The 11,937-nt window shown below is 39.0% G+C and overlaps 1 protein-coding gene across 3 annotated transcripts in view; it reads right to left on the reverse strand.

Annotated features, from left to right (window-relative positions):
* AASDHPPT (aminoadipate-semialdehyde dehydrogenase-phosphopantetheinyl transferase) overlaps positions 1 to 11,937 on the reverse strand; it is a 164,400-nt gene that overhangs the window by 152,264 nt on the left and 199 nt on the right. For 2 of the 3 annotated variants that reach the window (XM_013199087.3, XM_066989839.1), the window contains exons 1-2: positions 11,694 to 11,925; positions 10,403 to 10,628 (exon numbers count right to left, since the gene is read on the reverse strand). In XM_013199087.3, the coding sequence (XP_013054541.2) occupies positions 10,403 to 10,628; positions 11,694 to 11,837 (370 nt within the window). In that variant the 5' untranslated portion in view covers positions 11,838 to 11,925. Of the gene's footprint in view, positions 1 to 10,402; positions 10,629 to 11,693; positions 11,926 to 11,937 lie in introns of those variants that run through there. The other variant, XM_066989840.1, reaches the window with a different exon arrangement.

Below are 11,937 nucleotides of genomic sequence, written 5' to 3' on the forward strand. Positions count from 1 at the left end.
GGTAAATTAGCCCCAAGAAAATGACATTTTAATCATTTTTCCATTATAGAAGGTATCAAACAGTTAAAGCAATTATCTCATTTTGTTCAACAGCAGGAACTCTGCTTCCTTTCAACACTCATGAGATTATGATGCATCATGCTAAAATTAAACACAAAAACCCAAAATCTAAATAACCCCCCAAATGGACTTTCTTTTATAAAGGCATTATGGTTGTGAGTTGTGAGAACAAAACTAAATATGCAAATCAGCCAACCAAAAAGTCAAATGCACTCAGATCTCTTTAAGGGTGACAGACATTTAGGAACATAACGTGTCAACAGAGCCAGGCTTTCTGTCACTCTGCAAAACAACAAAAACCTCAATATGTGGCTAGCACAATGGCAGCCACGTATAAAATCCTGTTTTCCTAACAATCTATAGCCTCGCACTACCAAACCTTGCGATTGCAGAGGTCAGGACACTGCACAGAAGCCTGTCCCAGAATACAAATCTCAAAGCCAGATGGAATAAACATTCCGTGACGTCCACAATCAACAGTATATAAACATTTTTCACAATTAGAACATCCCCACTTCTGTGTATATATTCTCCCTTCTCCCCCCTTCAAAATGAGTGAGTATTATGGCTTTAAATTTGGGAATCAATCTCTCCTATACATCAGTGAGAGTAACCATGTAAGAATATGCATTGAAAACAAAACAAACAAACAAAAAAAAACAACAAAAGACTTTAAAAGCCAACTGTTAGGCTTTCCAAGAGACTGTCTGGCCTACTCAACAGCTAAAAACCATCATGTTTTGTTTGGTCTTCCCACAGAGAAGAAACAGCAGTCAGCTGTCCTTCAGCATCCTTCCCCGTCAACACACAAATCAACACACGCACAGATCCAAACCAGCCACTGCTGGAGCTGGCTTTTATCAAGCCAATAGGCTATAAAAAAGATGCAAGAGGAAGATGCAATTGCAATGCAGCAAGAGCAGAGCATGTCCCACAACTGAAAAAAAAAAAAAAAAAAGAACTTCAATGACCCATACACCTCCACCAGTGTACTCTTTATGGCTGGGATAGAGTTAATTTTCTTTATAGCAGCTGGCAGGGTGCTATGGTTTGGATTTGTGATGAAAGCAGTGCTCATAACACAGCAGTGTTTTAGTTGATGCTGAGCAGTACTTACACGGAGTCAGTGTCTTTGTTTCTTATGCTGTCCCACCAGTGATTAGGCTGGAGGTGCACAAGAAGCTGGGAGAGGGCACAGCCACAACAGCTGATCCAAACTGACCGAAGAGATATTGGCTCAGCAATAAAAGCTGAAGAAAAGCAGAAGAAAGGCAGCAATGTTTTCATCTATGATGTTTGTTTTCCTATGTAACCACTGTGTGTGATGGAACCCTGCTTTCCTGGAAATGGCTGAACATTTACCTGCCAGTGGGAAGTAGTGAATGAATTCCTTGCTTTGCTTCTATGCACAGCTTTGTTTACCTGTCTTTATCTCAACCCACAAGTTCTCTCACTTTTGCCCTTTCAGTTCTCTTCTCTGGGGAGGGGGGATGCTCAAGTGGCAGCGTGGGGAGCGCTCACCTGCCTACCAGGATACATCCACAACAATCAGCTCGGCACCCTGCCCAGAGAGATTTCATATTTCAGAACAGCATGGTCAGCTCAGCAGGGTAATACTCTTATAGATACGATCGCCAAGTGTTTGCTCATGTTTTTATTAAATTGGTTTTTGCCAGGAGAAAGATCAACACGCTTAATACAACAACCAGCAATTCTAATGAAAAGACTTGAAATCTAAACAGAGCAGGTGACAATTTCATTTATGCATGACAAGATTGGATTTTCTATGAAAATGCAACACAGCATGAAACAGGGATGAATGCCTAGAACTTGTATTACCAACCTGATACATGGCAAGGAAGAGTAGACAAATATTATACCCGTAACAAAAGTCTCCAGGTCCTAAACTTTCTTCAAAACCTGACATGACACCAGCAATCTTATAGTGAAGAAACAAAAATATTTGCATTGTTAAAAACATCAAAGTTTCTCCTAGAAAAGGAGGTGTCTCAGGGGAATCCAGATGAAGCTTTTTTTTTTTTAAACTGTTTCATAAGGAAGATGTTAAAATATTTATGATATTTTCTACCATTTCATAAGTCAGACTAAAAATTTGCAAATCTTTCTAGAATATTGTCTTCCAATGTTGAAACTAATACGTTAAGAGCTCCAAACTGTAACCCTTGCACAGAGAACATCCAAAGAAACTTTGGACAACACAGAATAAAGACAGCTTCTTTTTTTCCAACTTTTGCAACAAATACACACCTACAGACCTGTTGGAAACTATCAGCGTTACCAAGAAATTCCTTTAAAAGCAATTCTTAACATATGTATAACAATTACTGAAACCTTGGCCCTCCTGTTACATCCTTGTGTTAGAATTCCTTAATTTGGAAAGCCAAAGCTAACCGTTATTAGTGTAGGCTAAGAAGTAATTCTTTCATTTAGTTAAAATGTATATATTCAAATCTCTTCAGTCTCTCATTTTGAATATGTAACTTAATTTCCCCAAATACCAATTAAGGGATAAATTGTGATTACTATAAATTCAGTCTGCAAAAAGATACTTCTGCAACAACCCAGCAAATGTTCTTGTAGTTTCTCTTTGTTCTACCTCTTATTTTTTATGAAAAGCTCCTGTTTTTTTTTTCCTAATTATTAACGTCTCCCTCATTTTAAACATACCTATTCTCCACAAGTTCATTGTCACTGTTCTACATTTTGCTACCATTTTCTACTTTAATCCAAGTGGTTTTATGTTGTCCTACAAAAAAAACATCATGAAGGACTGATAAGCTTTTTAGACAGAAACAATTTACCCTCAAAGAGAAGATTCAATCACAAAAATCAAATTTTCCTTTCACAGTTTATTAAAGCATCAGTGCTTAATCCATTACCAGAACGTGGAAGTGTTTTTTACAAACATGAGGAAATTCCTACTTAAAACAGTGTTAGAAATTTAAATAAAGCAGAATAATAAGATTGCCATAATGTGCTCTTTACAAGGATCTTTAAGATGGCTGTTTCTTCCCATCTTCAAACAGAACAAGAACAAAGAAATTCCTCCCTGTTTACTCAGTGAAAGGCTTAAGATCACTATGATGCTTTAGTTCAATAAGGCTGATAGTTAGCTATTTTAACACTACTGTGAATCTAAAATTGAACTGTTTTCACATTTATAAACCCTAACCTTCCTACTTCAATTAAAAATAGCATTTAACGTAAAACCCTGATTAATTTCTCCAAACAGTGCACGTACATATTTACAGCTGTACCATTACCTAATAATTCAGCAATTGTCTATTCTAGCAAAAGATCAGACGCTGATTCCTGCTATGAGATACAACAATAAAACCAAAAACAATTAAAACTTTGGTCAAGGTAAAGAAATGTAAGGTATTGTAAGAAGGACAAAAGCACTCCCATCTGTTCTGGCACTTTCTAGGTCAAAAAAAAACCTTTTTGCAAAAGCTGAAAAGCAGAAATGAAAAAAGCATTGTAAGTTCAGAAGCTTAAAGATGGTTACTAAATAAAAGACTCATGCCAAACATATTGACTATGATGCAGGTGTGACTAACTCTGAATTTAGTTTATGATTGCCAGAAGAAATGGCACAAAACTGGCTGGAAAGAGTTTTGCTCCACCAACATATTTTCCATTGTGACGTAGGATTTAAATACTCCGATTCACGTGTGACTTATCTTTGACTTGAAAGTTGCTATCCTGTATTATCTCACCTCAGTGATGAAATAATGAGAATAAAAATAGAATGAGTTCTGATTGTATTTCTTTGCCTCAGAGAGAAACAGTTTCAAACAGTCTAGTATTTGCACATCACGTTCTATTTACTTAAAAAAGTATTTCAGGAAGTATTTTTAGATCAAATTAATTTCCTGTAAAATTGACATGCAGAAAAAAATACCCTTTTTTGCCTTAATAAACTTACCTAGAATAAAAAAAAGATTCATGAAAAAAAGCTAACTTTATTGCACGTCAGATATTTAATTCTGAAATTATATTAAGATTAAAGATGTCAGGATCAAACTAACTTTAAAGCAATGCATATGAAAGATGGCAGGCTGATGGTGAAAGATCAGGAATGAACTGTTCATTTATTTATCTTTATAATTCCATCTAAGCTAAGAAACTGTATTACTGACTAGAAATTCATTTGCATAGTAGAAATACCTAGACTTTTTTTCCAAATGCACAAAGTAATTTTGATTATTATACAATTATTGTCTCTAAAAACACCCTACTTTACGGGGTTTAAGTGACCAGTAAATCAACAACCCATATACCACTTAAACCAAGTTTACACTTGTTGCAGAATTTCTTGTCCGTAAGTTAAAAAATTAAATACACCAACACAAGCTGAGCTTTTTTTTTTTTTTTTCGGGAGTTACTACTAGTACTGTTAGAATCCTTTTCATTTCTTGTGTGGAAGGGTTAAAATAGTTTCACATACATTACCTCTCTAGACAAATGATGTCCACAGCTAATTCCACTAACAAATTTGCAACACAGTATGCACTTTCCCAAATGATTTTTTAAAAATCACCTTAAAATAATCTTAAGGGAAAAAAAACCACACATTTGATCTCAGTGATTCTTCCCAAGCAAATAAATTAAAGCCCTGTTTTAAATCTACTACAATAACCTGCGGGATAACCAAAAAAATACCACCACCCTAAGAAACAATAACATACAATACCTAAAGAGGAGATTTTCCTTTTCTACTGTCACTACATTATTTATTTCAGTATTTAATGGAAGAAAAAAAAGTGATGAACTGTTGCATACCTGCAGTGAGAGTTCTACAAAAGTTCTATTTGCACTACTAAAAACAGCTTTTTGTGTGGCCTACTTTCACCTTCTGAGACTGTTAATTCTTGCAGTAGTTTCGGTTTTCAGATTGTAATACTAAAGCAAAAGTAATATTGAAAGAGACTTCTTCAGTACTGAACATAAATAAAACAAAAATAGATAGGACAGATTAAGATGTGACATAAAATGTTTACGTGCACCAGGGTCTCCTTGTGTATATGCTAGCACACAATTAATGAACATATTTCACAAAACCTGCAATTGCACGATACTCTGCTACGTATTTATTCTGCATATTTTGTTCACTGGTTGAACGATAAAGGAGTGTTAAGAATTGGAATATTTGAGACCTCAAGATTTTGTTGGATAACATCACAAGATGGAGCATTCTGTCCTTAAACAAGCATATTAAAAAATACTGTAATGTACTCTGTGCATATGGAACTCTCTGTCCTTGTAGCTATTCCAGAGAAAGAGATTATAGCAGATTTATGCAAGCCTTTATGATCAGAAACATAATGTACTTTGCAACTGCAGAGCAACAGCACCACTCAGTGGAACTATCAGATAAAACAATGCTGGTGAAGTCAAAGGTATCCTTTATCCATAGCACAGCAGTAAAAAAAAAAAAATCCTGCTAATTCTGTCAAAAATCATTCTCAAGAAAAAAAAGAAGTGAAAAACCTACTTGCATTAGTTCAAAGTACAGAAACTATAATTACAAACTCTATCCTTAGTAATTCTTATTCACTAACTCACTTTCCTACCACATACCATTACTAAATTTTCATAACTATTTCTTTTCCGAAACCACAAATTATTATTTCAACAATGAAACTGTACGGTCATAAACAAAACCTCTTTAAAATCTGGGAGATGGTATTTTTAAACTTAATTCACAAATGTTTTTGCAAAGTTCAGTAACGTGGAAAATGCAAGATCAGGCACTGACACACTTAAGACATTTATTTTTTACGTAAAATGACAAGCACTGAAGTTTCTCTCTTTCATTACCAAAAGATAGAAAAGATGTGCTCCATGCAAGCTGCTGACAGCTAAATCACCTCAGGACAGAATATGCTAGCTAGGGAAGTTCAAAAATTGGAAACAAACCCAGTAATTTTGGAAGGATATGTTTTGTACTCCTTTGTATATACACTGTGGCTTGCTACTACGAATTCAGTCCGTGGATACAACGACTTCCCCAATACCACCACTTTCTGCTAACATACCTACATCTCTGTGAAGATGAAAGAGGCAGATGTGGGTAAAGTAGCATTAAAAAGGACGCACGTTCAGGAATTCTAGCAGCTTGTATCTGTCACTAGCTTGTTTCAGAGTGGTATTCAATACACACCTTTGCAGTATCACTGTATTACAGAAACACCAATTTCACTCCCTCATTTAAGCCTCTGGAATCACTAGCATCTCCAGAATAGCCATCGTTTTTCTTTTTCTGGGTAAAATCACTGAAGTCTGTTTGTATAAGATCTCAAAGCACTGTTTTGTCTCACCAGCACATGTTCCCAAATTAAATCCACACAGCTGCTCAGCACAGCTGTCCAGGGTGATGTGGCATCATTTGCTCTACAGTGGGAGTTCATGATCACTGCCATCAACAATACTAGGAAATACTGTCAGGAGCCTCTCTTGAAGAAGTTAAGAATTTAATGTTGTACCCAAACCCTGTTATTATAAACTAAAAAAATAAAAAGTGAATTGTTTCATCTCTTTTCCTACATTTACACTGAGATGAAACTTTTTTCCTGATACCAAATCCTTCTGTGACCTTCAGCTTCACATTATTTGGAAATCCTAGGACAAAACTACAAAACTATGTGACAGAAGCCAAACAACAAATGTAACTTATTATTAGGATGAATACTACATATTTTTTCCTTAATTTAGCTTGCTGAAGTTGACATAACTAAGAGTAAGTGACAATGTGTACTGAGGTGCAGAACCAAAGTCAGGTTGTCTTGTGACAGCAGGGATTAAAAATGCCGAAAGAAGATTACGCTCAGATACAAGGCAAATGATCCTTGATTCTTCCTGCAACTGCCTGCAGAATGAGCAACAGATAAATGCACCTTAACTTATCCACTATTTCAGTGATTTAATGTGAGAGAAATGAGAAAGAAATAGTGAAGAAGTTTAGAAAAAGTACAAGAGAAAGGAAGCTGTACAAACAAGACAAAGATTATTACTATTATTTAAATAAAGCCAGCTAGTATTGAAGTTAAAGGATTTTTTATATTAACTGGAAATAAAGTAAGAATATGTTCACTTAAAAGTTGAATGCATTGTATTCCAAAATGGGGAAGCAAAACAAACCAGGTTTCTAAACCTAAATGTAAAAATAAATCTATACTCTTCACAATTGCTTACTACTCTCAAAACAAAAGTTTAAAAAATTTTGTAAGATTTGTTAGCTGGCTATCAGCAACATATCTTTAAATTTCCATCTGCACAAAAAAAACAGTAAAGGATGGAAGATGTCCCTACTTTCATACATCTTATTCATAATCGTGTGTAAATGACTTTAAGGTTTTAAGTTCCCCAAAAACACTTAAAGTCCAAAGAAAATGAGTAACTGTGGCAAGCCTAGCTGACTTGTTTTCAAGTGTAGTCAGTCTTGGTGTTAATTTTTCTTTCACCATGGTTCATATGGTGCTGTGTTTTAGATCTGTGACTACAACAGTATCAGCAACACACTGACATTTTAGCTACTGCCACAGTGCTTGCACAGCATCAAAGCCTTCTCTGCTTCTCACTCTGCCCCAACAAGCAAATCAGCTAGGGATGGTCAGGAGATCAGGAAGGGACACAGTTGGGACAGCTGACCTGAACTGGCCAAAGAGGTATTTCACATCACAAAACGTCATGCTCAGCAATAAAATGGGGAGCAAGAAAGGCTTCAGAAGTAGGCACTGCTTGGGGCCTGGCTGGGAATCTGCCTGCTGGCAGTGATTGCCTTTGCATCGCTTCTCCTTGCTCCCCTTTTTCTTCACTAGTTTATCCTTACCTCAACCCATGTTTTCCTCATTTGCCCTTCTGATGGAATTCCCTAGGGGGTGGAAGTGACCAAGTGACTGGGTCAGGGCAGAGCTGACAGCAATAGTCAACCCACCACAGTCTTTTTTGTCGCACAGCTTGGGGCTTGAGGAGTTCAAGTTATCAACAGAATTGACTGGAGTGCGCTAGATGGAATTTATAGCTGTAATACCTGTTCAACTGCGAAGATGGTGAAGGGCCTAGAGGGGAAGACGTATGAGGAATGGCTGAGGTCACTGGGCCTGTTCAGCCTGGAGAAGAGGAGACTCAGGGGAGACCTCATCACGGTCTACAACTTCCTCGCGAGGGGGAGTGGAGAGGCAGGTGACCTATTCTCTGTAAACACCAGTGATAGGACCCACAGGAACGGTGTTAAGCTGAAGCAGGGGAGGTTTAGGCTGGACATCAGGAAGAGGTTCTTCACTGAGAGGGTGGTCACACACTGGAACAGGCTCCCCAGTGAAGTAGCCACTGCACCAAGCCTGTCTGAATTTAAGAAGCGATTGGACTGTGCACTTAGGGTTCACATGGTCTAAACTTTTGGGCAGACCTGTGTGGTGCCAGGAGTTGGACTTGATGATCCTTATGGGTCCCTTCCAACTCGGGATATTCTATGAACTGTTACTTCCCATTTCTGGTCACAATATCAATTTTTTTGTTTTCAGTACTGCTTCATTTGTTCACTTACTTGCTCCATGGCATGCTCTTGTTGTGCTTCAAATTTCAGGGATTGTTAATGGCTACTTTCAGCATCTGCAGTTTGCTGTGCTGTTTATCACTTTGTTTTGCCTGGGAAAGCCATGATAAAAGTACTGTCCTTGAGTGTAATCTAGTGTTTTGTCCCTGCATTGCTCTAGTCTCTTCAGGGGTCTATCTGCTCCCCTGTGACTTGATTCACAGGCTACTGTTTCTGTCAGGAAACATCCAACAGCTCTGGTGTGGGGTCCTCCACTGGCTATAGTGTGGACATCTGCTCCAGCACAGTTAAGGAGCATTTCTACTACAGTGACAGCACTACATGCTGACCACCACTTTTTGGGTTACCCTCTACTAGTAGAAGGAACTATGTCAGAGAACTTCACTTTGAATTTCAGTAAAGTTTCTGTGCATCTTATCTAAATGTGCCAATTCAAAAATTTGATGTTTACAATAAACAACAACGAAGTGTAACACTCTCAGAGAGAAAGATGCCAAGTTAAGGTTTGAGTTTTTAATCCTACAACATTAAAGTATTTTGAGCATAAAGTGCTGGACAAATTGAAGATTGTTAAGAGAGATTTTTTTTGAGAACACAGCTGTTACTAAATAGTCTCTGTTTGATTGTTTAATGAGGATTCTCAAAGACTGAAAAAATCCAGCAAATTGTAAATCCCACTACATTTCTTCTTTAACCTAGTCATGCATCAGCCTGGAGAAGAGAAGGCTCCAAGGAGACCTTATAGGGGTCTTCCAGTACCTAAAGGGGGCCTACAGGAAAGCTGAGGAGGGACTCTTTGTCAGGTGGTGTAGGGATAGGACAAGGGGGAATGGCTTTAAACTAAGAAAGGGGAGACTTAGATTATATATAAGGAAGAAATTCTTCACTCAGAAGGTGGTGAGGCCCTGGCACAGGCTGCCCAGAGAAGCTGTGGATGCCCCATCCCTGGAGGTGTTCCAGGCCAGGCTGGATGGGGCTTTGGGCAACCTGGTCTGGTGGGAGGTGTCCCTGCCCATGGCAACAGGTTTGGAACTGGGTGATCTTTAAGGTCCCTTCCAACCTAAACTATTCTGACTCAATGAAAATGACCTTTATAAAAGTGCATTTAAAAATACACTTTGCTACAATTCTAATTTACACTTTTGGTCCTTTAGTTCACTAATAGAATCACGTTAACTTCAAATTTCATACAAGTAAATAAACCAATTTATTTACTTAGTAAATAAGCCACAGATGTCAATGCTTGTGAAGTTTAGCCCTTTGTGAGGGAGGGGCACGTCTAGCGCTCCCTGATGATCCCCTCTCACTGAGGATTACTGCACACACATAACGAACATGCCAGTTTGCTACATTACTGGTGCTAATGCATATAACATCCACATTTATGGAAATGGGAAATAACATTTAAGGTCTTGTGGGAATGGATCCCATTGTCCCTAGCTGGAAAATTGTGCCTGCTTCTACCTGCCTACCAGGAAGCAAATTGCAATTAAAATATCTGCTGATGCCAATCCTGCCAGTATCACAACAAGATTTATGACTATTTTTGCAGGCTTCTGGTTTTCTAAACTGGAAACATATCCATATCTGGAATAAAGTGAGCAGTATGTATAACAACAAAGAAGCAAATATATTACACATGCATGCACACTCTTCGAATAACACTAAATTGCTAGGACACAGATTGGTTCTTTGGGAAACTTTAAATGTGTTCAGCATTTAAATATTACAAAACGAGCTTTCGTCACAATAACGCATTACCTGGTAAACTAGTCTTCATGACATCAATGCCAACTTGAAGCTCAGGCTCAGCTGCAAGAACTGCATAATCCCCTTGGTGAGAGACATTGAAGTTGTAATTTGAACAGACATTGAGTATGGTATTTGCCAGGAAAGGTTTTCCTTTTGATGTCCTTTGCAAGTGTATTTCATTCCAAGGTATGCACAGCTTTTCTGCAATTAATTTCCGCATCAGCAGGCGACCAGCCTATGAAATAAAACAGGAGTGATTCACACAGAACTACTAAGCTATGTAGATACCTATGGCTCCTAGAAAACAACTTGCCTAAAAAGAAGTATGCTTTTATTACTGCAGAAAGAAAATGAATATGTTTGTGCTAAATCATTTAGGCTTTTCCCTTTTATGAAAGCCCTTGCCACATAAACTTAACCAAATCCAAACACATTTCACCAGACCTGATTATGCAACGTTTGCTACCACTATTAGCACAGAGACAACACAAAGCCCAATATGAAGTAGTCAGAGCCCAGAAGAATGACATAAAATAGTTCTTTTATTTAGGATACTTTACTGCACAGATGAATACTTTTTATCCTGCACTGAAGAGGAAAACTCTCTCAAAACCTTTCTTCTCAGTATCTTCATTCAGTTACTTCAGTGCTAAATGAAATACTGTGCAGACAAAAATGATGAGTAACTGTTTATAGGGTAATTCGCAAAAGACTGCATTACTGCCCCACTCTTACGTAAGATTTTAAACCTGAATTGATTATGCTAAAGCCTCTGGATGAAACAGCTTTTTTCTTTTACAGATTACACTACTGTTTTCGTGCAGAATTTCCTAGAACATGCTCATATTTTCTTAACTTAGAAGGTGGTGAGACACTAGCACGGGCTGCCCAGAGAAGCTGCGGATGCCCCATCCCTGGAGGTGTCCAAGGCCAGGCTGGATGGGACTTTGGGCAACCTGGTCTGGTGGGAGGTGTCCCTGCCCATGGCAGGGGGTGGGAATTAGATGGTCTTTAAGGTTTCTTCCAACCCAAACCATCCTATTAATTCTGTGATATGATGACTTTACCTCCTGAGGTACATAAAACTTGTAAACCTTTCAGAATAACTACCCATAGCTGAATGTTACCACCCCTCTTAAGCTAAACTGCAACGAGAGCTGCCAGTTAACCATTTCTAACCCCTTAGCCGCCCTGACGTGACCCCGCAGGACCCATTTCTCCACAAACAGCCCTGCCCGCCGCTCCCCGGCCCCTCGGACGAGGCAGCCCCCGGTGCCCCCCGCCCCGTTCCCTGTGGTACCAAGGCGGCTTTGGCATCGCGGGCGAACACCAAGCGCCCGATGCGCTCCTTCTCCTCGGGCTGCACCAGCCGCGCCGCGAGCAGCCACTCCTCGCGGCGGGGGCGCCAGGAGGCGCAGGGGAAGGCCCACCGCACGCCGCCCATCTCCCCCTCGGCCGGGACCGCCTCAGCGAGTACCCCCCCTCACCCGGGGCCCCCTCAGGAGGCCCCGCCACTTTCCTCACGCCGCCCACCCCCCCCCCAA

This window comes from Anser cygnoides, chromosome 1 (assembly GCF_040182565.1).
Source record: "Anser cygnoides isolate HZ-2024a breed goose chromosome 1, Taihu_goose_T2T_genome, whole genome shotgun sequence".
Classification (NCBI taxonomy): Eukaryota; Metazoa; Chordata; class Aves; order Anseriformes; family Anatidae; genus Anser; species Anser cygnoides.